Source organism: Pseudopodoces humilis, chromosome 8 (genome assembly GCF_049639895.1).
Source record: "Pseudopodoces humilis isolate 2021_Gansu_Grassland_sample_001 chromosome 8, ASM4963989v1, whole genome shotgun sequence".
NCBI lineage: Eukaryota > Metazoa > Chordata > Aves > Passeriformes > Paridae > Pseudopodoces > Pseudopodoces humilis.
Genome location: NC_142207.1, coordinates 27900861 through 27928835, shown reverse-complemented (window position 1 = coordinate 27928835; position 27975 = coordinate 27900861). Strand labels below are relative to the sequence as shown.

The window sequence follows — 27975 nt, the reverse complement described above, 5'->3', positions numbered from 1 at the left end:
CTAACCCACAGGATGTCCTGCAGATAAATCAGTGTAAAAACCAAACAAGAGTTCCTGAAATATCAAAAAGCTCACAAAAACGTTTGAATAAAGTGTGAAACACATGAATATGCATGTACCTCAGTAATGTAACAGTATCTAGAAAACACTGTCTCAATCTACCCTTGTGTTCTTTGGCCAATAGCCAGAAACACCAGCACTGGACATTGTCCCTTTTATTCCCTTATTAAACTTCGAAAAATTCTAGAGAGTGAAGTTTGTTTTTCACAATAGGACAAGCAAACCAAAGCTATATGACTGTCTGTAGCAATATGCTGCTGCAGTGGAATTAAGTCTTACTCCAGGCCATTAAAAACCGTGTTGCATATGAAACCTGGAAAGCAATCATTTTACTTAGCTCACTCAAAGCCACTTGAAGGCGTTCAGTAGAGACTTGGGCAAACTCAATATAGTCTACAAGAGAGGAGGAACAATCAGATGATTATGAACATGACCTAGGTGGGGATGTAAACAAATTGTTTATCTGTTCTGCAGTAACTGACCTCACACCACTTCCACATTTCATCTGGGAATTACTTACTTTTTTCCCCAGTTCTGTTGATGTGATATATACACATTTCAGCATCACTGTCTATTGTATACCTAATAATTGAATAGGATTGATTCTGTCCATATGCAAAGCCCTGGGAACCCTCCCTTGCAGTCAAGTGTTGTGAACAAGCTAGTTTTCTATTGTCTCACCTTTTAGGAGTAGTGAAACACCAAGGCTGGTTGGTTATGCAACCTAAGTACAAAGTCCATGATTGCTTAATGATACAGCACATCAGTGATATTTCGTAACACAGTGTAATATGTAAACTTCCACAGTTTATTTACTATCATGCACTTTTATTGTACACCTGCTAAGTCCCTTATCTCCTCAGAAGCCTTTGCAACAAGTGAAGTCAACTTGAGAACTTTTCATCAGGTAAAGTGCATAAACTATTTCCAAAAAAGGTGATAAATGCATGATGGCAAAACTCATGTTGATTCTTCACTAATCACTTCCCTTATTAAGGTTGTTCACATTATGGCATTTTGAGGGTTGTCTTAAAGAAAATAATGTGGAGCTCATGTTTTTTTGTTAATATGTGTATTTGATTGACCAACTGATCTTAAGATCTGTCAGTCTTTGATTGTGTTGATTGGTTTGCAGGAGTTTGCTGAACAGTTCTGCTTTTAATAATTTACTAACTACATGTACTTAAATATTAAGAGTGACTGTCACTTGAAGGTGCAGAAAATCGTCTTTATTCTCAGTATTATTAAACTCACATTCTGTATTTCTGGAAAGATGTACTGGCACATGCTCCTAGGCTACGAAAGGAGATATTTACCAAGCTGCCCAGGGACATGTGACAGTAAGGTTGAGGCAAACTAATTCCCTACTGCAAGAATTTAATGAATGTAACTATTTTAAGGAAATGTCACATGCTCAGATTCACTACAAAGATCAATTTGCAGTAACTTTCTCTCATTTCTTTAGCCTAACTCCCAACTTATGTTAAGCAGAACAGTTGCAATACTACATTTCTTCTGTTATTAAACAGACCTGAGCTAGGCATGAGGTCTCAAGGAACGCTTTAAAGTCATCATTTTGGAATGTGCCATGTCACACATAAAAGGGAGTTATGTGTTGTGAGTGCTAACAGGAATTGTGCTGTGATGAAACAATGAAAAAACTGCCTTTTGCTTGTGTCTCTTCCCTGCTTTTCCACCAAATTATGCATGCTGCCCCAGGTTCTTTATGTCTGCCTGTCAAATCCCTGAATATGTACTTTTTCCTCCTGAACATTAACTCCAAACACACAGCTTCCACAGGAGACAGACAGGGCTGTTACTTGGTGGTTTACCAGCCCTACTGAGCTCCCATCCCTTTCCCACACATACAAGTGCACACAGAGTTCACAGAGATTCCTGTATGGATTTGAAACAGATTGGATTTGAGAGCCCACAAGCTTTGCAGATCTGGAATCATACTTAAGTAACAGACCTTCGAGGTCCCGCTTTACGTAAGATTCAGGTCCAGTTTCACGGGCAACTTAAGTTGTCACTAGCTGGCACTGCTGCTGAAAGAAGTATCCAGACTCTTTGCCTGTCCTTGATTGACCCCATCTATTGTGCCAGCAGAAGTTTCTGGCACTGGTTCATTCAAAGAAGGCAGGCTTTTGACTACACCTTCGTGCTGCTTCTTCCAAAAATAACTTTTTATTTGTGTTCATTTTTTCCCCCACCCAATGCTATAAAGAGCTGTACAATGAGCTGACATTATGCAAAAAGCTACAAACCTGGTCTAAACTCTTAGTCCTTCATTCTGGCACATGAAGCTACGCCCCAGATCTGTGCTTAGCTTCATGTGCCAGGGACAGTTCACTGACATTCATGTGTCTATTAAAGATAAGGGCAGAAATTCTTAAAACAAAGAGAGGAAATGTTTTACCGCAGCAGCTACGTTTCAACTCTCTGTAGAAACATCTCAAGCTATATGAGCAAGAAAAAAATAACACAAAATTAAATATTTTCCAGTCCCATTTTGCTTCTGATGTCCAGAAGAAATAATGTAGAAAGGATCCTTTTTGTCACTGGAAAGCCAGTGAGTTAAAAAACACACTTTGGAAGATAAGCTTTTTGGAAGACTTCAAATGAGGGCTGCTTTGTGTCCTGCAGGATGTCGTCTTGGGTTGCAATGCAAGGTGTAACCAAGAGTATGTATTCTATTACCATCTGTTAAAACCAGGTGGGGCAATGTTCTTTATCTCTTCCATGACCCATCCCTCATAATTCCATGACAATATATTCTGTTAGTGAGCCAGCTATTAAAACCAGGTGGAGCAGTGTTCTTCATCCCTTCCATGACCCATCCTCCCTGAAGAGGAATCTCTTCTGATAATGGGCCATTGAGTCTCGCTGCATGACTGATAAAATTACAGCCGCCCAAATGCTCCACCCAGGGGGAGGAGCCAAGCATTCCTACCTGGATATAATCTGAAATTCAGAACACTATCAGTCATCCTTTCTCCACTGGATTCCCAGAAAACAGGACCCATCTACATCACCACTGGACCTTCAGAGAAAAACGACACCCTTCTACAAGATTATTCAACAGAATAGTCATCTGTCAGATGATTCAACAGAACCACATCTATCACTCCAGGACTGCAGCCACCTTTTAATCGGACTGCTACCAACACACTGACCAACAGGGTGTCAGGTTGTATTCTGACTCTGTCAGTGTTGGTTTGTTGTTTTGGTTTTTTTTGTACTACTGCATTTTTATTTTAATTTTCCTAGTAAAGGACTGTTATTTCTACTCCCATATCTTTGCCTGAGAGCCCCTTAATTTCAAAATTATAATAATTTGAAAAAAAAGGGGAAGTTTATATTTTTCCATTTTAATAAAAGTTCCTGCCTTCCTTAGCAGACACCTATCTTTTCAAACCAAAACAGATGTGCATAACCTGAACACAAACCACCCCTTGCTTTTGTGTCACTGTTGGTAAGGATGGGCTGAGGAACATAAATTAAAGAGGTGATGGTGCTTTCATCTGTGCTTCCACAGTCTTGTGGGCTCCCCTGAGGGAGTCTGAGGGTGTTTTTGTAGATTTTCTGCCATGAGGAACCAGGTTTCAGGCCCTGTGTCCCAGCTAGCACAATCCCCAGGGCTGGCAGGGGCAGGGTGGCTGGGTAAGGGCTGCTGCAGACATGGGCCTCCCCAAGCAGCAATCCTCCCCCAGCCTGCCCGAGCTGAGCACGGGATCTGCATGGTTTAGTGCAGATCATGTTCTTCCTGAGCAGTTAAATAAATACAGACAGTACTATTTTAGGAGTAGAACCCAGTAAGAACAGAGCAGCTGGTTTTCAAAACTAGCTGTGAGCAAATAGGCAATAAGATTTAAGCCATTTTTGGATTTTTTTGGTCCACCAAAACCTTATGAAGATCTATCAAATTTCATCCTTTACACAACATGTTTACAGCTAAATACTTCAATTATTACTAACACCAAGTTCACTGGTCCTATATGAAATATAAGAAAATTTATGTGATTTTATATCTTGGTTAATCATCCATGCCTGTAGATCATTTTTCCCAGCCTAAATGTATAATTGTGAGATATTCTGAGATCTTTTATAGTAAGTATTGTTCAAAACTCATTATAAACAGGACCACAATGGCTATAGTTTTGCTTTCCTCATCATATCTCTGGCTGCCTAAGGAACATACTGAACCAGCTGCTCTTTTCACCCATCTGTAGGAATAGAGCTGAATAAAAAATAGGCTTTTTTTACACAGGGGTATGCTCGCCTTGTTGAAGATTGACTCTTTGCCCTGTATAAAAATTTTAAGGACACTGAAAGGTGTCCTTAAAATTCTTAATTGTTTTTAATAGTATAAACCTCATAATTAGAATTTAAACCTAGCCTGCTAATGATGGTAGTGTTATTAAAAATAGCATTTAGAAAAAAACCCAACTTGTGTAGTTCTACAGTACATATCTTTCTAGTGTATCAGGAATGTCTTGTATCCCTCTTGTCTTAAGGATTAATTTGGGCCTCTCTTCCTGTCAGTCAGTAAATGTAACTCTCTCTTCCAGCAACAGGTATCCAGCAAGGTTGAAGGAGTTTAATCCTGAGCCTACCAAGAGAAAACAAAAAAGGCAAAAAAAAAAGCTCAAAGTGCCTTAGACATCCATCACCTTGGACTTTTCGACGCCTGACTTCAATTATTCTGAACACTGAAAGTCATTGGTCTTTGTAAGAGATAATTCCTGATCCACAGAGCTGACTAGAATGACAGACAAAGAATCCAGCAAATAACAGCAGCACTTGTGGTAGTTGGAAAAGACACAGATGAGGTTAGTAATAAGGGTTAGAGGAGAGGAGGACACCATAGGATGGGGTTTTGTTTCTATTTCTAGCTTTGCAGTTTGTTTTTCACCTGCACTGGAGAACATGGGTTTTACTGATTTCTGTTTTTCATCAAGTTAATAGAGACTTGCTGCAGGACAGCTTATCTGAAAAACACCATACCCTGAGGTGATAAAGTAAAAGCTGCCCCATTTAGTCTCTGTCATCCAAATTGGTGGTGTGCTTATTTAATGATTAGTGGTTTTGCTAGTGGCAAGGATGCTGGGATAATTAAAAGGGTCAGCTTTCTCAAGAGGATGTTGTTGTAGGTTTATATAATTGAACTGTTATTTTTGTCCAGAAATCTTCTCACTTCTTTATGCATTCAGCATTCAACAGCTTTAACTAAAATTGCTTTGTTTACGTTGAGTATAAAATTCTAGTTGTGGTTAAATGGGTGTTGAAGGGACATTGCTGGCAATGTATGCAGGCTGGCTTTCTAGTGCATACAGCCCAGACACAAGTCAAGTTCAGGATGTGAAAATACCAGTCTTAGTTCAAGATTCCCAGTCAAGACTATTCGTGGTACTGAAAAAAAAAAAATAACAGAACAGAACGAAAGCCAACCCAAACTATTTTATGGAAATATGGAAATAGATTTTGCAGTCTTACTTTTTAACAATTTATGTGTGACACGTATTACACAAAATATGAAAGGTGATGAGTTATATTTGAACAGTAGGTCTCCTACCGCAGAGTAATTGTAAAACACGCTTTCCCTTAGAGAGCCTGTATTTGAAAGGTGGATTACGAGAAAGCGTTAACTAATGACTTTGTTTCAAGTTGAGGTCAAAGGTGCTCTGTGATTACAGCCAGGTCTGTTACGCTGCTGCTGACTGTAACCCTGAGCACAGGCGGGATGAGCAGCAGGGACTCCTCCCGCTGATCCCCCGGGTCAGGCGCTCTGCCGGGGATGGACACGGGGACGGGACACACACGGGGGCGGGACATACACAACACGGGGACGGGACAGACGCGGCACGGGGACAGACACGGGGACGGAGCCGCTCCCGCCGCTCGGTGGGGGCGCCTCCCGTTCTCAAGCCCAATTATGGCCGCGCGCGGGCCTCGCGCGCAGCCGGGCCAATCAGGCGGGGCGCCGCGGCCGCGCGCGCTGTCCCGTGACCGCGCGCCCCCGCAGGCAGGGCGGGCCGCCCCCGCGGCGCCACAGGCGCCACAGCAGCGCGGGCGGGATGGCGCGGAGCGGCGCGGCGCTCGGCAGGGCGCTGGCCGGAGGGGCCGCCGCCAGGTACGCGGGGCGAGGCGCGGTGACCGCGGGCGTGACAGAGAGGGGCCGGTTTCCTGGTTAGAAACTCGCCTTCTCTTTGCCCGAGACAGTGGCAGAGTTGTGAGCGATCCGTCAAAGGAATTAAAAGCTGAGGAAACGGCCGGATGTTTTCCCTTCAGATAATGCGACACGTTCTTTCTTACCTAAGCACGTGTAACAGTGGCTGCAACAGCTCGAGAAAAACAATGTGCTTTGGGGAAGAGTTAACCTTGGAACTGAAAGAAAAAAGAGCAAGCAGATGAGAGTGCGATTCCAAAAGCTTAGTGTAAAAGGTTCACCTGTTACCAGTGTTAGGGCAGTGCTGCTGTGTTTCTTTATCAAACTCTCATCCTCATAAATACTGTCAGAAAGTATTCATGATGTCAAATTTCATGCAATCATTTGGCAAAACTGCTTACTGTGCAGTGGTATAATGTAACACTGGACCACATTTTTTACTGTAAATCCTTTGTGGTATAATCTTAGGGTTGTGTTTGCAATATTAAATTCATTCAGTCCTGGTAAACAAAATTGCTGTTTTAAAGAGTAATTTATTTGAGTCTCCAGGGCAAAATCGATTGCTGGAAGGGTGTTTGGTATAAGGAAACCCATTAAGTAACTGTTTGCAAACTAAAAATGTTTCTAGTGGAAGCTGTAAGGATCTTGGCTGCTGGCTTTAAGCAAGCACAAGCTGGATCAAACTCAGTGCTGTGTAACTCGTAGCCTTGGAGCTGGGAACACTTCACTCCTGCAATTGTCCCTGGAGTGCACTCTGTACCTGCTGCCAGCTCGGCAGAACCTCACTAAGTAGCAGGCTTCAAGGGCTCAGGTGGTAAAGTAGTCTCATGTGCTTATTCAGGCTGAGATGCTAATGAGGACACATGCTGGTACACTCGTTTTTTTGGGATACGAACATCTGTTGGCAAAGAATTTGAATGGGATCAACTTGTGTCTCACAGAACATAAAATCAGATGTCACTATCCTGATGAAAGTATCAGTTTGGGTACAGTAAACACATTTGCCCTGGCATGCTCCTGGCACTAATTTCACCCTTTACACCCTTCACCTCTTAACTGAGGAGTTAAGAGAGACATTTTTTCAAAAAAGTTAATCTTCAGCCTTAGGAAAATGTGTGGTTATTAAAAAAAAAATTTAAAAAAAATCACTGAATATGGATCACTTACACATGCGTGTCATACACCAGAAATGCTTCCTTTTCAAGTCATGGGAGTTGGCTGTGCTGTGAGCAGTCCTCAAGTGCTCAGGGAGAAAGCAGTGAGTGGCAGGAGTGAGTGATGCCAGAAAGAGCAGTGTGAGTGGAGATGGTTCTGTCACCGACAGAGTGATAGTAATGTAAATACACAGGTAAATGTAATAAATACAGAGGTGGCAGATGTGTTTGAATTCTAGAATGGACTTGGTTTATCTTCAGTGGCCCAAGTCAAGTTCAGAAAAACACATGACAGTCCATGGAAACCAGGGGATTTCTTAGAGGTCTGCTTTCCTGAACTGGGATCCAGCCCAGCACATTCTCACAGCATCTGTTCTTCAGATAAAATTGAGAGAGGGATGAAGTCTCACCATACTTGTTAGCATTATAACCTCTTAACCCTGCCTTCCTTGAATGGCACTGTAATTGTAAAAAGGACATTGTCTTTTGGCAGCTGAGAGATTATTTGTAGGAATTGTTTTTCAGCCCTGTGGCTGAAACAAGTTCAGATAAAACTGCATGAAACAATAGACTGGCATGGCATTACAGTAAAAAACAAACCAAGAGACAAACCCTGGTGACTGGTTTGGACTGTGTCCTGTACATAGCCCCAGATAATGGTATTTAAATCAGCTGTGCAGAATGAGGTCTGCTCCAAACATTTGACCATCTTCTGTGAATCTGGTTGGGGCAGCTACAATGTTACTGGCACCCTTCCAGCATTCCTGTCAAAGTTTTGCCTTAACAGTCTTGTATGGTCTGTCTGGAAAAAAACAGACTTTGTCCACATCCCTTGAGATACTGTTACAAGCATTTGCAGAGTTGTCTAAAGGCTTTTAACATGGACTTATCCTTTCTTAATTTTGACACAATACTTCTGTCCCATTTTAGTTTCTTTTCAGCCACAGTGATTCCAATGTGTTTTCAGGAATCATACTTCAATCCCAGTTGCATAGTTCTTTTTTAAAGTCTGTAAAAATTGCTTCTAACTAGCTGCTAATGATGGTTATTTTCCTCTAAATTCAATACCAGTTTATTATTTACCCAATTCCTAATACAGTGACCATATAAGCTGATGTGCTCAGTCATGGGTAACTACTGGTATTTCATTAGAATTATAAATTACATTGATTTTTAAAGAATATATTGGCAATTTTAATTTAATTTAAAATTGGTAGCTAATTTGTTGATTGATTTGGTACTTGCTAAAAAAAAAAAAAAGGCATCTTCCTGTTCATTGTGTTTAAAAGAACCAACAAAACAACCAAACCCCAAAGAAGCCTAGTTCTAGGTAGGAGGGGTTGGTTCCATTTTTAACCACATGAATCCAGAAGTATAGTCCTGATTGTATCATTAGAGGAAGATCAGTAAAAGACCTGATCAGTAAAAGACCTCTTTAGCTTATGTTTGTAGAGTCACTGAGGGCAAAGAGCAGCATTTTACTTTCCTGGTGCCAAAATTCAGAGCTTCTGAGGCAGCATTTTGCCTCTTGACTGGCCGGATCTGAGCAAAATCAGTAATTTAGTAGAATTGTTAAACACAATGAATATTCGTTAGATTCTAATGTAGATCTTCACAGAGAACACCGAGGTGCAATCTTAGAATTACTAGTACTTTTAAAAGTAATTTGTTAAGTTTTACTTATTAAAACACTGTGTCCAAGGTTCTGGTGATATTTTCTGAAGGAAATGTTGAAAGCTGGGTAATCAAAGCACCTTCTGAAAGGACTTTCAAAATGAAATTGTCCTTTTAAGAGAAGGGTGGCAGCAGAGGGGTTATAGTAGAGTTCAGCTTTCTATCCCCAAGTGAAACCTTCTCTATTTTGTATATTCCAAAAGGGTAAAGTATTGCAAACTATGCCTTGTTACTATTAAGAAAGCCTGTCCTGCAGACTAATTGCATGTGAGACTTGAACATGAACTCAAGCTGCCATGCAGCCAGTGGTTAATGAGGCCCTTTGTATTTCACTCTGCCAGTTACTTCTGCTTCCATGACTGGGGACTATTTTTAGTTTCTCTTAGGAGAAAAAAAAAAAAAAGGTGCCCCTTTTGGTTTTGACAGTTTGTATATTGTTACAAGCCTTTATTTTTCCATCTGGCTGACATTTTCTATAATGTTATACAAGAGACTGTTTGTCTTACCTGAATGCATTGTTACTTATTTTGTTAATATGAAACACATCTAAAAGCATTTTCCCTGTTTCAGGCACTTGGCTTCTTGTGGTATTCTGATGACCAGAACTTCTCCTTTGCAAGTACCTGTAACGGGTCATACTTTTTCAAGATATTTCTTCAATGTTGCGACACCACTAATAAATAAAAGAAAAGAATATTCTGAAAGAAGAATTATAGGGTTGGTATAAAACTGTGGAGAATTTAAATGCTTATTGATTTTGTATTTGCTGTAACTAATCCAAAACACTAGTAGTTCAAAAGACTGAGTATCCCTGAAGATACATGTCCTTAAGACTCTGGGAACCTAGAAAGGAGTTTTGACTTTCAGAATTTGTTAAGATCAGGTTTACCAGTCTGAAATTGAGCATAAAAAAGTAGGAACCCAAAGCCCTTAGCCATAGCAGGAAACAGCAGAAATAACTGTTCTATTCCATGACAAAACAAAAAAAAACCCTGAAATGGAGTAATACACTAACAATTTCATCTACTAAAATGTGAATAAATCAACAAGTGTGAAAACTGTTCCGTTTTCTCCCAAAGACATGCTAATATTTGCACTTACATTATATTATACTTCTCAAGATTTTTTTCTTTCTCTAAAAGAAGAAAAATAATTAGTTCTGTGATGAAGAAACTTCACACAGAAAAAGATTTTGAAACCTTGTTTTAGAGCTAGTGGGAAAATCCCAGTTCATTTAATGATATGGGGATCTTCTCCCAGTCTCTGGTTCACAACAGTATGAACTGTTTATTAGCAATATTTTTTTCACTATATTTAAGATTCCTTTTTGTGATAGTTCTTGAACTGCAACAGATCTTGTCTAATCACTTAAAAAGGGCCTTTGTCCAATAGTCCTCACACTGCTGAGTACTGTTGAACATATGCTTCATTCTAAAGGAAATTAAGCACATGCTTAATCCCATCTGTTTCGGAGTCAGAATGAAAAATTAAAAACCATAGCTATGATAGCTATGTAATACTTTGCCATGTTACAGCAGAATCTGCTGAAATGTTACCTTTTTTCATCTGATTTTAATAGCCTGCCTGAGCAAGGGTGTTGGACAAAATGGGGTCCAGAAGTCCCTTCCAACATCAGCCATTCTGTGATGCCAGAAGGTTTTTCCATTGCATCTGCTTTTTCATTAAGCTTTTTGTTTGGGCTAAAATAAGGAAGGTAGCACTCCTCTGTTTAAACCTTATGAAATATAGTACTTGAGTTTTGGTACACCTTGTCTTGGGAGCCATGAAGTGTGAAATTTTTTTAAATTTTTTTAAATTTTTTTTTTTTGTGAAATGGCCAAGATCTGCCTAAATGAAGACACAGCTGTGCCGGAAAAAATGTTTCCATTTGAAGTGTATGCATGTCTACCTGGTATTGCAGAACGTAGCAGGCACTAGGTTCATTATTCATTAACATTACTGCTGGAAGGTGTGTGATATTTTTCTTCTTTTTGCAAAAGCAATTGCAAGTGTATTGCTTTTCTTTCCTCTTAATTGGCAAAGCTGCATTTTCAGTTTCCAAAATCAGTGGTAGTGATTATGTCTACCATTCAACTGCCTGTGCCATGTTTACCATCTTTGAAACTGAATTTGAAGTTAAAATACCTTGTAACTGTAATGTTCATGTGTCCATTTCCAGGTATTCCATGCATGAAATGTATGAAGTTGTTGCTGTTGTGGAGAATTACAAACTCTTTGTTCCTTGGTGTAAAAAGTCAGACGTACTCTCGAAGCGCTCTGGGTACTGCAAAGCACAGCTAGAAATAGGATTTCCTCCTGTAGTAGAGAGATACACATCAATTGTAACCCTAGTGAGACCACATTTAGTTAAGGTAATTGCATTTTTTTTTTCTCCTAACCATAATTTTCCTTAACTTTTTGTTGAAAATTGAATATTCCAGGAACATCTTGCTTCAAATTCAATGCTGGAAGTTCTTTGTACAGCTCAAATCTTATGTTGCATTTCCTTAAAGACTTCAGATAAACTGGAGAGAATTTGAATGTGTTTTAAAACATAACCTGTCACATGAGGGGGGAGAGGGATTCACTTTTTAATTTGCCTTTATTGGCAAAGCTGGAAGCCATTAAATGATGATATTAACATTTTTGCTTGATTTTTTTTTTTTTTAATTTTTGTCCAAGCCTCTCTGAATGCAAAATAAGTACTCAGTTAAAAGTTATCTGACAACTCTAGCCTCTGATGCCTTAATGAACTTGCTTTCTGTCATTACTTTTCCTCTCACAATTTTAACTAGTTAATATGAAAAGCCTAAGAAAACTGACTAAGCTTCAGTATGATGTGCTCAAGAGATTGTTATTCAATATATTGATGAGAAGACAGAAGTGTGGATTTAGAGTCAAATTTTTACCATTAATTTGTTCAGAAGAGAAGCAATTATATTTCCCTTTTCAGCTTTTCAAGAGCAATAATGAAGAGAAAAGTAGAAAAGTGTCAAGGAAAACATTTTAAATGATGCCTGAATCTTCTATTTGTTTGCCTTATATTTTCAAATTTGTTTTGATAAAGAATGGCTTTAAGAAAAGATTCCTTATAGCAAAACTGCCTCTCCCTTGGCAGATCCTGATTGGTTTGGAATAACTAGTAGAAACTGTAGTAGTTGATTGCTGTTCAAGATAATTGTTTGAAAATCCTATTTCACTATTTCCTAGGCTTCCTAATAAGAGACACTTAACAGAAAATGAGTTTCTGAAGTACAGGGAAGATGTAAATTGGAAAAGGAATATGCAAAATGCCTTTATTCAATATCCTTATTGATTCTGGAAAGAAAAAAGATTTTTCTCCCTTTTTTAAAAAGCCTTGAACAGCTGTAATGGAAAATCTGTGATTTACATGCTGAGAGCTTTCCTTTTCTACTGTTCCTTGAGAAGACAGGCTTTTTTCTTTCACACAGCTATCAGATTGGCTTACCAACTCTTTTTCCCTCTTAATTCACTCAAAAGAAGCATTCTTGTCTCAGGAAAAAAACCCACAAAAGTGGTGAGAAAAGCCATTTCTTCAGATTCCTTCCCTGAGACTCTTCTCTGCTGCAACTACTTTTCCTAAGCATTTACATTGCATCCTCAGAACTGCAGGAATATTTCTAGGGAACTGATTGTGTGCTTGGACTATTTCGCTGTTCTCTCAACTCCAGGCAAAGGAACCTTGTGTGGCGCTCAGGCACAAAATGGGAATGGGTTTGTTGCTTAAAGTTTTCCCAATTTTAGGGCTTAAAGAATGGAAAAATCAGATTGGTAACAGCAGTTTTTGCTGATGGGGAAAGCTACTTTAGTTAAAATTTGCTACTTTAAGACTGGGAGAAAGGGGGACACCGTGACAGTTTTCCCATTTTTCCTACTCTTTTGACAGCAGTAGGGAAAAGCAGGCCCAGCTCTTTGTATCTAATCTTCCCTCTACTCCTTCCCTTTCTGATGTAGAAGTAGCAAGATCATGCATTATCTCATTCCTGGAAAGAGAAATGTAGATGTTTTTGTGCTGGTGATTAGTCTTTGAGATGAGTCACCTTACCATAGCTTTCCAACCCAAGCAACACCTATTCCCTGGGGGCAGTCTGTTGGAGCAGAGCTCCTTGGGGTAACAAGAAGAACTTGTAAAAAAAAGAGCCAAAAAAAGTTACAGACATTTTCTCTACAAATTCCAAGCCAGTTGAGGTTACGTATTTGGAAGTTCTATGCATCATGCCACAGATCTGTTTTATGACACTCAACACACAATTTTTTCCTCTGCCTTGGAAGGACTTCAGTTATTTTTCCATAATTGACAACTGTGCATACAGGATCTCATGCTGGCTATGCTGTAAGAACAGTTTGAACTATGCCATGAACATGCCTATTTAACAAAATGCAAACACAAGCTTCAGTGATACCTGTTTGTCACATTTGTAAAAGTCTAATTGTAGCTTGATTTTTGAAACCTTTTTTCAGGCATCATGCACAGATGGAAAACTTTTTAATCACTTGGAAACAGTGTGGCGTTTGAGCCCTGGTATCCCTGGTTATCCAAGGACGTGTACATTGGATTTTTCAGTAAGTATGGTAATTACAACTACCACATGCTAGGAGCAGCACATAGGAACACTTCAACTGAGAGGGCTGTTTTAAATGCCTGTACTATTTCTTTAAGCACATATACACAGAAAACAAGTTAGCTTTAGTCAATTCTGTCCAAAACATATTTTGTAAACTTTACTGCTGGAAACCACTTCAATATCCTTCAGAGACAGCAGCCTTCTCTGAGGTGTCCATGTATCATGAAACAGTCTAGGACAGGCACCTCACACCCTACAGTTCTAAACACACTGAATTTTTTAGACAATCAAATGCAGAAGAAATGCTAAATATACTTTGCTATTTTCTTTAATTACTCTACAACCTAAATGCTCTTGGTACCAGAAAGTGTTCTGCCATCTGTCCTGTTTGGGCTGCAGTTTGGTCAGTTTAATTTCCTGTCTTCCAGTTTTACTCTTTCATGTATTTTAAGCCTTCTCTAATACAAGTCTAACAGATTTTTGCTGTTGCTAATCTGTGATGGGATATCACTGCAGCCCAAAACTATTGCTCTTTACATCCAGTACCTGATTTAGCCTGATCTCATTCCCAGAAAAGCTGTTTCCATTCGAGTTACTGCTTTTCCATGTTGTCTGTTTTGTCTGCCATCACATTTACACATCACGAAGTGTAGGTGTTGCATTGAGCAATAGGCTGCAAAGGTAACAGGCTGCAAAAGTACACAGCGATGGGCTAATCCTGCTGCCATCTGCTGGAATACTCTGCTTTGAAAATTATCTTCAGTAAATAGAAAAAAGCTTTTGTAGTATTTTTTAACTAGCACATTAACCTTCTTGGGTTATCAACTTTCAGCTTATCACTGTATTGTACTTTATACAGTCCAACAGCAAAAATTAATCTACAGACACTCAAAGAAGCACATTTTTTTAAGGTTTCCATGTTACATGCTCATGTTATTTGTATTCCTTTAGGCAAGTAAGTGTCAGTTCTTTCTATGAACATATATAAGCTATCTTTTAACCCAAGCCATAAATCAGTTAAAAAACTTGAATTAAACAACTATTTATACCCTACAATCTAAGTACAGGCTCTGAGAAAACAGCACCACACCTCCACAAGCCAAAGCCACATTTTGACTTTTCAAGTCAAGAACTTCTGTTAAAGGGAATCAAGACTGAACTGGATATGGACATTTTCATTTTCTTCAGGGAACACTATCAACACACCTTACTGCTTACCCTCTTTTGAAGCAGCAGAAGTCCGTGCAGCTGGCTGAGCTTAACCCCTGCCAGTTTCTGCCCTGCTGCTCCTTGCCTCTGGACACTTGAAGGCAGGGATGATAAGCATTTCACAACAAACTCCTCAAAACAGGCTGTGCAATTACAGATAGCCAAGAGAAAACTTTGATTTCAAGAATGCTTGTTTGCTTTACAAAATGTTATTTGAATTTTGGTCTATGCTGGTTCCCACAAGCTGCTCTATCCTGTTGTGCCAGCCTGATTTCATGAGACATCCACATACAGCAGGGAACTTTCCTACTTTGGCTTCAGCTCTGAAATGATTTGGTTCACAGACTGAAGCACACCACCATTTTTACCGCCTGCAAATTTCATTAATGTATACTGTACCTCAAGACTGACATAACTGCTGAACATGATGGCAAACTCATTATCCCCACTCTGCAGAAATCTGCATGCCCTAAATGACAGCTCTCAGACTTGCAAGAGGCACATTAATTTTACTGATGCTTGAGGTTAAGCAAATGTAAATTAAGCTACACTTGGCTTATGGGCCAAACAATTTAATTACTTCTGTGCTACTGCTTTCCAGTTAGTATGCATTGCTCATAAGGAATTGAGGATAATTGATAGAGATTGACTGTATTTGCTCCTTGTGTCATTAAATCTGCTGATTTTTCAGGAATGACAAAAATTAGTTAATTCACAATCCATTTCATTGACTGCTGGTGTCAGGTCAGGAGTGGGAGATGTTCAGGTGGGAGATGTGACACACAAACCAAATCTAGTTTTAGTCATTAAACTGCTTGTTTGAATCTACCATAACTACTGCCACCAACAAGGAAAGACTGATTTAAAATATTGGCATTTAATAGGTAACTATTTCAAGCCGCTTTTAAGTCTCTTGGACATGCTCCAGCTTATGTGTTAGTCTGCTGTCTTGCCATGCAAGGTTTTCTTCAGACTTTTGTCCCCCAAGTGCATTCTGTGCACAAAATAAGTTACTGTTTGTCAGTAGTTTTTCATTACCCCAAACCTCCTTTCTAATGAATTACTTATTAAAGAAAAGACAGTTTAGGTAAATGTAAATGACTGCTTCAGAGAACTGAATGAGAGGAAAAGCCATGGGGTACAGCCCTCAGACCAAGGAACATGGGTTTCCTTGTCAGCCACATTCACCTATTCCTCAGTTTTAACTGTTCTACAGCTTACCTGCAGCCTTCACTGGAGATTCTTTAATAGACTTGTCTATTTGTATCGGCATTTTAAAACAGTATATATAGGAAAAATAATTCTCTTTTACTTTCTTAAACAGATTTCTTTTGAATTTCGTTCACTTCTACACTCAAAACTTGCTACACTGTTTTTTGATGAAGTTGTAAAACAGATGGTTGCTGCCTTTGAAAGAAGAGCATCCAAACTCCACGGGCCAGAAACCAGCATCCCTCGGGAGCTGATGCTGCATGAAGTTCATCAGACATAAAGGGAAACTGTAACAACCTTCCCTATAAACTTGTTTGTACACTTCACTTGTACAAAGTGCCGTGCTCCTCCTTTGGGGCATCTATTCCTTACCTGAGCTGTGGGTGTGATCTTACACTGTGCCAAACACACCTGTTCAGCCAGACAGATACAGAACATTCAAAAGCTGCAATCCAGTGCAGCTTAAAGCCTTATCAGTAACAGACACCTGGCAGCTGCTGTAAGCCAGGCTATCTCAGGCTGCCGTTTAACGCCAAACGGCTCCTGCAATCACAGTCCAAGCTCTGCCTTAGCCAAGCTCCTGGGGTTTTTCAGCACTGTAACATATTAACTCAGCTTTGTGGGAACCTAACTTCACAGCATCAACTCAGCCAGCTCTGCCTAAGCAGAGGCCAACTGACACACTGGCTTCCCAGAGAGTGGCAGTTTAGCAACCATTGAGGAGTGGTGCTTTAATCCAAATGAGTGGAAAAGGTTAGTCAGGGATCTCCAGGTAGTCTTGGAGTGACCATCAACTGCTCTAGAACTCCCCTCGTTTTCAGAGCTGAAACACATAAGTAATCTGAGTGCAGCAGTCTCAGCTATAGCCAGTGGTTCCCAGTGGAGCTGTCCAGAATTTGTAGTAAATTTGGCAGACTGAACTTGCTCCTTGCCACTCCGTCCCTGTTACACATTGTACTTTAGTTACTTCCATCTCACTAATGCAAACAGAACACTTTAAAACAAGTTACCTCTGAGAGCCAGGTACCAGTGCTGTCTCCCCTAGAAGCAGGGAACAAGACACTCTGCTTCCTGCAGACAAGCACAGCCAAGGCCACCTGTCATTATAAATTATACAAGAGAGCAATAAACCTTCATGCTTTGAGGTTTTTCAGTACCATATTCCCAACTGTGATAATGCCATCCTGATTAGATACACGTTCAGTACTTCTATTCTTTAAATATTCTCTTCTCTGAAGAAACCAAGAGAATAGGTTTGAACAGTCTAAATTTTCACTTTATGCTGCCTTGCATTACCAAATTTCCTTACTGAAAGTAGGTGAAGTGTCAGGCCAAGTGCTGAAGCTGGTGCTTTCTCTGCAGCATAAGTAATCCATATGGTTACTACAGGACAGCATATTAAATAAGATAGAAAGGTATATTTCAAAATAAACACAGCCCTGAAAACAGTTTCAGACCATTTTACTTAAAATTAGAATGTCACAAATCCCATCTGTGTAAGTATAGTTCTTATTAAGGGCAGGAAGCTGGGGAAAGCAACAGCTGGATTAAAGTAATTTTTATATTACTGAGAAGTTGTAAAGCAATTTTGATTGTTGAGGAAATCAGAAATAAACATACACAAGTTTGGGAACACCATTGTTTCGCAGGCTGGAAAGCAGAAAAGACTACACAATGTTAGTGGCTCTGTCAGGTCAAAGAACACAGAAAGGAGTAGAACAACATTTCTAGTGCAAAGTAACTAAATCCTGCACCCCTGACCAGAAAGGAAGAAGAATAGAAGGCTCAAGATGAGGAGGTAACCACATACTATGCCTGAGCAAAGGAACTATTTAAAAACCCCAGAACCCTTTCTTAGCAAAGATTTACCTGTCTGATACCCTCAGGGCACTTCCCTTCCCCCAGGACTGTGAAAGGTACACTGGGCCTGTTCCAGCACGTGAAACAATCAGACAGGGAAAAATAAAGTCAGGGCACGTGCCTTGTTTTCAGAGCATTGTTTAATATTTCAAAGAACTGTAGTGCAGTTCAGCTTAGATATTTCTTACCAAAATTAAAGCACTTGCATTTCTGAGAAACATTCTAGACAAAGGAATGTTTCTCGGAGTGAAATGCCCTGTCATTTTTTCAAGCATAAGTGTCAATTTCTACTAACTCTTAGAAGCAGCAGCAGGCTGTCCAGTCTATCCCGTAACTATGGCTTTGTGTGCAGATGAAGGAGGTGATACATTTTGTAACTTTTGAGCAGTTTATTACATAAAGGTCACATAACTCTATTTGCCTACTTTGTACACAATTGTCTAGTCTCACGCACAGTGGCTTCCAAGTTCTTCCTAGTACTGGCAAGCACCAAGAAATTCTGAAATAGAACATCAAGTGCCTTAATTAAGTTCAAATTGGGAGCTTGGTAGATGGATCTTGCACCCAGTTATCAGGAATGTACAAATGTCTTTATTCAAAAAATACAAAATAAATTATCTGTAGGCATGGACAATGACTGTAAACAATTACACGTGTGTTAAATGAAATCCGGTAACTGATGGTTACAGTGATTCTTTTCAACACCAGCCTCACTTCAGTCACTATCCATCCTCTCACACTGATAGCTCAAGTTTTAGAAGTCAGAACTGTCAGTCTTTTCAACAGCACAGCTCATGATGCATCCCTGCCCCAGGAATTAGAACATGCCACCTCCCATTCCTCCACCCATTCCACCCATTCCTCCCATTGCCGGCTCCTTCTCTTCTTTAGGAACTTCAGTCACCACTGCTTCTGCTGTTGATAGGAGAGATGCAACACCTGCAGCGTCCATCAGAGCAGTTCTCACAACCTAAAAATAGGCAAGAATCAACTTAAAACCTGCTGACTATCGCAGGAGGTGGGAGGAAGCAAAGCTGAGAATTAAGACTTTTAGGTTACCTTCGTTGGGTCTATGATTCCTTTTTCTACCATGTTTACAAAGTCCCCAAGCATTGCATCGTAGCCAACTTCTGATGGGCTCTGCAGGATTTTTTCAACTATCAATGATCCTTCAACACCAGCATTCTTTGCAATAGTCATTGCTGGGATTCTCAGTGTTCTCTTGATTATTTCAATGCCTGCAAAAAACAGGATAGTTGGAACTCCATGTACCAACACCCACTCCCACTGCCAAGGAATGCTCTTGTGCTGGAGATCAATACAAAGAGAAAACCCTCCAAGCAAGAACATAAGCTATTTTTATAAGCTCCAGGAGGGAAGGTTCTCTGCTACTTGACACTTGCCAACAAATGAAATCTCTGCAGGATATTTATGCACATTTTGGTTTTACTTCTACAAAAAGTAGTAAGGAGTATTATTATGTAACATGACACAAAGCCTTTTTCCATTTGATTCACACAGTCTCTTGAGCATTATTAGATTTTGTCTGTCTGTAATGACTTTTAACAGCCAGCTCTCAACCTGAAGTGTTGCCACTTTCTGCTGGGATACTGCTGCTTTACTGCTACTGGGTCTTGACAGTTCAGTCAGCGATACTGTGAAAAAGCTCCTTCCCACTCAAAAGCAGAGACCACCACACCAAAGAAATGTGAAGTTTCTGAGAACAATGAACTAAAAACTCACTGAAAGCAATCTGCATTTCATCTGATAAAGCCTCAGGACAGGAGAAAGCCAGCTTGCATCACTCCCACACACATCTTCAAGTAATTTACTTACCGATTTTCTGATCCTCGTTGGCTGGAGTTAAGGCATCTAAGGCTGGGATGCAGCGCAGCAGTGCACAGCCACCACCTGGGACGATGCCTTCCTCCACGGCCGCACGGGTGGCGTTCAGGGCATCGGTGACCCTGTCCTTCTTCTCGTTCACCTCAACATCACTGGTGCCACCCACCTGCGAGCAGCAAGCCACACGTCAAGGTCCGCACCAGGAGCCCAGCTGGGACAGCACTGCTGCCACCAAACTAAGCAGCCAATGCCTAATAAGTGCCAGAAATCCATCCCACCCTCTCCCATACTGGCAGTCTTCTTCTGTACCTCAGCACTCAAGAAGCCTAAGCCTTAGTTCATCATTTCATCAAGTTCTTAATACCTTCAATACTGCTACTCCATCAGAGAGTTTGGCCAATCGCTCATTCAGTTTCTCTTTTTCATATTCACTGGTGGTAACCTCTAGCTGCTCGATTATTTCTTGAATGCGTTTTTCAATCTGAGTCTTTTCACCCTTCCCCTTAAGGAGCATGGTGTCATCTTTTGTCACAATGACCTCTCCAACTTTACCAAAGTCATGCGGCTGAATATCTTCCACATTTAGGTTCAAACCCTCTTCTCCGAACACCTGGAAGAAATTATGTGAAAAGCTGGAATTGACAGGTTCCCCACACATCAAACATAGGTGTTTTCTATCTACAAGTACACAAACACAGCAGGCTAATGGTGCAAAATAACCACTTTACTGCAGTTCCACCATCTGGGTGAAGAACTTCTTCCCAATATCCAACCTAAACCTCCCCTGACACAGTTTCATGGTGTTTCCTTAGGTCCTGTCACTGATCATCTTGCATTTTGGTAAGTTACAGATACTGACACATCACTGACTTTGGAACAGTTTACTGGTTTGTTACTTTGCGCTGCCATTACCTTAAACATGAAGTTTTATTTCATGTTCATGGGCCTCCTCTGGGTCCCAATATCATGCTATGATTTTCAAGGGCATATTAAAAAAAGGGGAGCATAAAGGGACATTAAGCAGTACATCAACTATATGCAAAGTTTAGTAGTAAGAAAATTCACTCAGTCCATTCCAAACATTTTAAATAACTATATTTTCCACATCCGAGTTCAGGCAATTTTGAAACAGTCAGTTTTATAAAGGCAACAATTGCCTTGGAGTTCCTCTTTTCCCCTAAAAACCTGTTGAACCTAAATTCTGCAAGGAAATCTTGTGTGACTTCAGTCAGTTACAAGGACACATCACTTATGGTTGGCCAGGATTGTATTACACAGCAGTTATCAGTGTCTGCATTTCAAAATAACAGCAATATTCAAACATCAGTTAGCGTTACATTTTTGAAAAAACAGAACACAGCTTGCAGCCCAGCAAATACAAGCCAAGGACCTAAAAATGCACAGTGTTTTTCTCCTTAAAAAGCACTAACATTCCTTGGAGCAAAAAGCCACTTCAAACATTGTTACTTACAGCACCACCAGTAGCAATCGCCATGTCCTTAAGTTGGTTTTTCCTGTTGTCACCAAAACCCGGTGCTTTTACAGCAACAACCTGAAGGCCAACCTTCAATCTAACGAGAAAAATTCAGAAAACGAATCTAATTACTAAGCCAAATTATTACAGTGCAGCTGTAACAGCCAAGCAAACAAAGAAACCATCACAAACTGATGCTTTTTTTCTCAAAAGGGCAGTTAGGACACTAGTAAAGTTCTGTCCAAGTTGATACAAAGCATGGTGATGCTAGAAGCTGCTGTTTCTTTGGCACAGAAAGAGAACTAACAGCTTTACACCATGGAAAAAAACAGATTTTAAGCCTCACCTGTTCAAGACAAGAGTGCTGAGGGCCTCTCCATCAACATCTTCTGCAATGATGACCAAGGGTTTGCGGTTGGCATTGGCAATTTCAAGAGCTGGAACTATGGACTGTACACTAGATATTTTCTTTTCACTGATTAAAACATAAGCATCCTGGAATTCACATTTCTGCCCTGCAGAAACAACATGCATTATCTGAACAATTCCATTACAAAAACATATCAAGCATTCTTTTACCTTAAGCAGCTGCTCTGGAGCAATGGCTGCACTTTCTAAATGCATTTAAAAACAAAAAGACAACTTGTTTTCCTCAAGACTTCACTCTCAATTCTACATTGTTCTGCTGTGTTGCAAGGCTAGCCTGATGTTCACAGGAACTCTTTGCATAGAAAAAGAAGCCCCAAAACTCCAAGCTTTTACCAAGTTTTCTGATGGGGAAGGATTCCTTGCTCTATTTGCTGTGGTGCACAGCATAAGGGACTGTAAAGCCTTTAACAGGGGCCATTATTTCACACAGTCTGCTGCGAAGTGTTTGATGTGGCTTATTGTTAACTCACCTTTAGTTGTGTTAATAAAATATGGAGAGATGTAGCCTCTGTCAAATTTCATACCCTCAATGATTTCCAGTTCATCATTTAGAGTTTTTCCATCCTGTTTAGATGCAAGAAAGTATGCATTAAAATCTTCCCTATTTACTACCAAAAGCACAAGTACAGTTTTAGTATATAATGCACAACAGATTGAAAGGCTCTGCATCCCACATCAGTTGCACATCCTTCTCTCCAAAACAAGGAATAAAAGAGGGAACAGTGATCCAACTGAACTAAAGGAGCTGGGGAGGAAATTATGGAATGTGAGCTACAGCAGCAGCATCACACATGATAAAAAAAGCCAGCCCTAACAGGAGAAGAGACAGTGACTTGGCACTTTGTGTGTTGGCCAGTTCTTACCTTGACAGTGATCACACCCTTTCGTCCAACTTTTTTCATTGCATCAGAGATTATATTGCCAATTTCCTGATCTCCATTTGCTGATATTGTGGCAACCTGAAAGAGTAAGACAATTAATCTTACTTCCCAATGCAAGATGTCTCCTCACAATAAAAAAAAAATCAGAATAACCATTTACAATGCTCACATTTTTGACAAAGCAGAGCAGCTGACTGCAGCACACTCACAGCAGGAGCCAGGAACTCTGTTAGAAGGGCTCAGACTCTCAGGCAGCTGTAGCACAGAGCCTGATTCCCTGCACTGGGCTCACACCCAGGCCATCTCCAGTCACAGGGACAATAACCCAGGACCACCAATACACCTGACTGAACCTGATCTGCCACACCTCAGTACTCTGCCATCACTTCCATTCACAACAGAGCTTTGCTCCCATCAGTTCTTCCCAAGTACACACATTTATGTTTTAAGACCACACTTTGGAATGAAACTTGAAGACAAAGACATCTCTCCACTTCTGAACTAGCTTTTAGCAGTGCAATTGAAGACGGTTTTTGATGTACAAAGAGAAGTACTCAGTATCAGAGGCACACAACCTAACTTCATTAAACCTGACCTCACAAAACTTTTTCTGAGTAACAGCTGCCTAAATTTGGGTTACATTTTATTGTGTGTTTTTTCTTACCTGTGCAATTTCTTCTGGAGTTGTAACAGGTTTTGACAGTTTCTTCAGTTCAGCTGTGATGGCATCCACTGCCAGCATCACCCCTGAAGATGAACAGAGCACTTGTGAGTGAACAAAACAAGACAGAGAGCACAGAAAACACAAACCAAGCACTCACCACAACAAAAAGGTTTCCTTTCAAACAGAAGTCCACACTGCAAAAATGGATTGTTTGCGTGTTCAAAACCAAATAGTTCTTGTTCCATACTGTCATTTTTATATGTAGTGATAGATGTTTTGAAATTGGAGCGAAATACTCTCACAATCTAAATTTGCCACAGATTTGTTTATATGGCTATTGTATTAATTAAATGCAGAAATGGCTGTAACTAGAGTTCATTTCCAACACAGAAAATAAGTTGACTGCATGTAGAATAGTACAATGATTAGAATAGCTAACAGTTGTCCAGAGTCCACAGTATAAGAAAAACAATTGTATTCTCTAAACATCGCTTCATATAACCCTTTATAGTGGCTGTTCAAACAGAAAATGAGTCAAATTTAGGGTAAGCAAAATAAAAGACAGATCAAATATTGAAAACAACAGAAAAGTTACCCCTCCTGATTTCTACTGGATTGGCTCCTTTGCTGATCTTCTCAAAGCCTTCCTTGGCAATAGCACGTGCGAGGACTGTTGCAGTAGTGGTACCATCTCCTGCTTCTTCATTGGTATTGTTGGCAACATCTTGAACTAACTTGGCTCCAATGTTTTTGTATTTGTCTTTCAAGTCAATTGCCTTTGCTACTGTCACACCATCTTTTGTCACTTTGGGACTTCCCCAGCTTTGTTCAATTATAACTGTTCTACCCTAGAGGGACAAACAACAAATTTTAAATCCAAGCCAACCCACAGCATGTTACTCTCAAGAGCTCAACTGAAAATTTTGAACAGCCACAGCTGAACACCTTACACAGGGCATTCTCCAAAACCAGAAAAATGGCTCAAAGGCTTTATGCTTTTATAGAATGAGGCTCCATTCTTCAGCCATAATGCTAAATACTAGTCTGCAATTAAGTAAGATTACCTTACAGAAAAAACTCAAAGAGCTGAATTTCCAAAATTTCTATTGGATCACAATAAACATTCTTTATGAATGAAAAACAAGTAATACAAAGCTCAATTCGTTGCATGTGCTGGAAGGAAAAAAAGCAGACTTGCAAACCTCATTAGTGATTAGCAAAGAGAACTGAGAGTACATCACATTTGTGTGCATGTGTTACAATAATTTCTCAAACACTGCAAGTTACCAAGCTTTTCTCATCTTAGTTGGCACTTGGATCCAACTGAAAAGCTGGACTATTCTATCCAACAGACACAGCTAACATGGGAAACTGAACTATACAGGGACCACATGGCAAAAGCACCTGCACAAGGACATTGCTTGTTCACAGATGAGTTCAGTAGCCAATACCTGCTCCAAACAATCATGTTCCAGTTTGAGCTGGAGGTAGCAGAAACAAAAGGAGCCACCTCTGGTCTACTACTGCCCTGAAACTCCTCTACTACCCTGACAGCTGGAGCTGCTGCAAGAGGGGAGAGCAACTGCCCCAGCTCAGCACGGCCTCCCAGGCAGAGCTGCACAAGCCCCCTGACCTGGTCTGTCAGGTGCTGCTGGGAGCTGACCCTGCTGCCTCCTGCCAGAGCTCTCCCAGCCCAGGGTGGGGATCATGAGCCAGGTGAGGATTCCCGTGCAGCTCCCAGCGCTGTGGTGCCCTGTGCCCCTCCCCTGCTCCGAGCCCACACATCTGCCTCAGTGACTGAACCAGCTCTGGCTGCCTGCCAGGCATGAGGCCACGCTGCTCCTGAAGCACAACCACCCCAGCAGCTACAAGGAAAGGTTCTGCTTCAGTTACTCAGCCTGAACCTGGGGAAGAGCTTACAGAAACTTACCTCTGTGCTATGGAGCAGTAATGCCAAAATAACACACTCCCCAAATTAATTTTATTTGACCTACGTTTCTAAATATAGAAGTGATTAAAAAATAAGAAAACTCCTCTCTGGAGGACCATGCTACCAGTACGTTTTTCATGTAACATTTCCCAATTTGCTTCATTTTTTTTGTATTTTGATAAGATCTTATTCCAAATGTTTGGTTTGCAGCTCTGAGAAGAGGAGCACGAGAAAACCTACAGATAACAAATCACATGAAAAGGCTTGCTCTCAGCAAAAACACCTGTCTGTGTTCCTGAATAAGGGAACAAACACCACCAGTATCTGCACAGGTGTTTAGAATGGTCCTGCATATTGAGAATCTGAGCTCCCACACAAATCGTTTCTGTTCAATATGCTGGAGCAGTACCAAAAGATTCTGTGAGACTGCAAACTAGGTTCCTTAAAATGTAGAACAGTGCCAAATGAAGTTTCCTTACCAGAGTGATGTTTCTTAAAAATACCAGAAACAGAATCAGGCACTGCAGTACAACCAATCCATTTTTACAAATACATGGAGAACAGCAGAACAAACAAAAATCCCCTAAGGTTACATGAAGTTGCATCAGCAACTGCCCTTTAGCCAGTGGATTAGAACTATGCTTCGGCATTCACAAAGTAGCCTGATCAAAAAAAACACAGGAGTTAAATTAACCAACTACACTTAAACTTTGTTCCTTTATGGAAGTAGCCAAAGCTTCCTGACAGAATCGTTCCTTAATCTTCATCTGCCCAGCTTTATGGCATTTTTGTCTTTGAATAAAGCTGATGGAACACTAAAAATGTGCAGGAACTGTATTAAATAATGTTACAGAGGCCAAGCAGCCCTTAGAAGAACTATCATGCACATGCTATTACAGGGAACGGATATTCACATGAGCCCCAAGAAAATCAGTGTCTCTTCCTCAAAAAAGAGGAATCTCATTTCAAGCACATTGCATGACTAGGCAGAATATCATAGCTGGTTTTCCCAGAGACCCAAATCTCCCTTACAGGACAGAATATAGGGTAACACAAAAGAATGCCACCACCATGAAATTTCACTTAGGCTGGTAACGTTCACCAGCCAATTGAAAACTCAACATTATAATTTGGACAGTTTTTAAAGCTTGTTACTATTAAATGGTAAACTAATACAAAATTGTAACTTGTAAAAAAAATTAACAAACCAAACAAACACCATTAAAAAAAAAAACCAAAAAAAAAAAAAAAACCCAACCAGGCCACCCACATGCTAATTAACCTACCCCGCCATGACACACACAGTTACATTATCTACTGCACTGTTACAGGTTATCAACTGAGCTGGTAACACATCATGCACATCCCCTTAACCTTCAAAATGTTTTGACGAACATATTGTACCTTTCACAGGAATCCCAGTAATTTTACTTTGTTACTACGAAAAGCACATGCACTATCCGACTTTTGGTGGCAAACATCAGACCGCAGCTGCTTGCAGGAGCCTGTCCAAGCCCCTACCCCTTCGTGTTGCAGTTCTGCAAATACAACCGTGCAGCTTCACCGAGAGAAACCCAACGACCGTTCTCTGTTACAGTATTTTCAGCCAGGTCTGTGCTAACATAAAGGCCAAATCTTTCATTACCTTTGGCCCCATGGTGACAGCTACAGCATCTGCTAAGAGATCTACTCCTTGTAGCATCAGAGCTCTCGCGTCTGCTCCGAACTTCACATCTTTTGCATAGGCTCGTGTTAGATGGGGGGCGAGGGCTCTGGACACTGGTCTTATCTGACGGAGTACTGTAGATAAACGGAGCATGTCTAAAATATTAACAGAAATGTAGAGAAAAACAAAAGCATTATGGCTTTGCACAACTAGCTACTTCTACAGGAAAAGAAGGGGGACAGATTTAGGAAGTAAAGCAGGCACGATGAATCTTTAATTTTGCGACTGGCTGAAATCAAGACAAACAAGCAACTCCAAGTACCGGGGCCGGCTATCTCCGATCCTCACGCCGAGACCCGCGCGGCAGCAGCTCCTCCCTGCGCGGCCTCCAGCACCTCCGAGCTCCTCCCGCTGAGCGTGCCCCGGAGCGGGGCAGGGCACGGCGAGGGCACCGCGGAGCGCCTGCGGCTCCATGTGCTCAGCGCGGGGGCCGCGCCCGCCCGCGCCTGCAGCAGCGGGGCCGTGACGAGGGGAGTCCGGTAAGGCTCCCAAACCCCCCCTACGCCATCAAGGGCGGAGAGAAGAGACAAGGCCGCGGCCACCACCCCGGGCCCGCCGCAGCCCACACGGCGGGCAGGGCCCCGCGGCCACATGGCCGCTGCAGCAGGACACGCGCAGCAAGGTCAGCACCGCCCGCCCCCCGCCGCCGCCCGCCCGCCCCGCCGCGCCGCCACCACCCCGCAGGAAGGTGCGGGCCCCGCTCCCGCCACCCGGGCGCAACGCCCCCATCACGGCCGCCCCCCGCTCCCGCCGCTCGGGCCCAGCCGCTCCCGGCGAGCGGCCCCGCGCTAACCGCGGCCACAGGACTAGGGCGGCCGTGCCCTCCCCAGGCCAGGCAGAGCGGCGCGGATCCGGCGCCGCGGCCGCGTTCCCGCTCACCTGCGGCAGCGCGGGAGCAGCACCGCGGCTCTGCGGACTCGCGGGGCACGTCTGGCGCGGCGGCGGCGGGCGGTGCTCGGCACTCACCGCCTCGGCCCCGCCCCCGCGCCGCCGCCGGCCCATGTGCGGCTCCGGCCGCCCGGCCCCGGAACCAGCATGGCGTCCGCGCCCGCCCACAGCCCGCCTGCCGCGCTGGGCCGCGGGCAGGAATGGCGCATGCGCA

At 41.6% G+C, this 27975-nt stretch overlaps 2 protein-coding genes across 3 annotated transcripts; one reads left to right on the top strand and one right to left on the bottom strand.

Annotated features, from left to right (window-relative positions):
* Positions 1 to 915: 915 nt before the first annotated feature.
* On the top strand, positions 916 to 18558 carry COQ10B (coenzyme Q10B). Of its 2 annotated transcripts, XM_014249316.2 has the most exons (6): positions 916 to 967; positions 4632 to 4892; positions 9628 to 9774; positions 11237 to 11429; positions 13540 to 13641; positions 16177 to 18558. In XM_014249316.2, the coding sequence occupies exons 2-6, from the start codon at positions 4888 to 4890 to the stop codon at positions 16342 to 16344; spliced, it is 615 nt and encodes a 204-aa protein (XP_014104791.1). In that variant the 5' UTR covers positions 916 to 967; positions 4632 to 4887; the 3' UTR covers positions 16345 to 18558. The 2 variants fall into 2 exon arrangements, with proteins under 2 accessions (XP_014104791.1, XP_014104790.1); XM_014249315.2 differs by lacking the exons at positions 916 to 967; positions 4632 to 4892 and adding an exon at positions 6086 to 6193.
* On the bottom strand, positions 18047 to 27864 carry HSPD1 (heat shock protein family D (Hsp60) member 1). The gene is made up of 12 exons (XM_005519928.2): positions 27753 to 27864; positions 26793 to 26968; positions 23813 to 24065; positions 23218 to 23300; positions 22536 to 22631; positions 22143 to 22236; positions 21590 to 21758; positions 21241 to 21340; positions 20134 to 20379; positions 19761 to 19935; positions 18984 to 19162; positions 18047 to 18894 (listed from the first exon to the last, which is right to left on the bottom strand). The coding sequence occupies exons 2-12, from the start codon at positions 26964 to 26966 to the stop codon at positions 18742 to 18744; spliced, it is 1722 nt and encodes a 573-aa protein (XP_005519985.1). The 5' UTR covers positions 26967 to 26968; positions 27753 to 27864; the 3' UTR covers positions 18047 to 18741.
* Positions 27865 to 27975: the final 111 nt, after the last annotated feature.

Coding starts and splice junctions, on each gene's coding strand:
- COQ10B (XM_014249315.2), top strand. CDS start 6,138: ATGGCGCGGAGCGGCGCGGCGCTCGGCAGGGCGCTGGCCGGAGGGGCC. Junction 11,430..13,539: donor TGAGACCACATTTAGTTAAG/GTAATTGCATTT, acceptor ACCTTTTTTCAG/GCATCATGCACAGATGGAAA. Junction 13,642..16,176: donor CGTGTACATTGGATTTTTCA/GTAAGTATGGTA, acceptor TTTCTTAAACAG/ATTTCTTTTGAATTTCGTTC.
- HSPD1 (XM_005519928.2), bottom strand. CDS start 26,966: ATGCTCCGTTTATCTACAGTACTCCGTCAGATAAGACCAGTGTCCAGA. Junction 20,380..21,240: donor CGATTGCTACTGGTGGTGCT/GTAAGTAACAAT, acceptor AATTTCTTCCAG/GTGTTCGGAGAAGAGGGTTT. Junction 19,936..20,133: donor ATGGAGTAGCAGTATTGAAG/GTATTAAGAACT, acceptor TGCTGCTCGCAG/GTGGGTGGCACCAGTGATGT.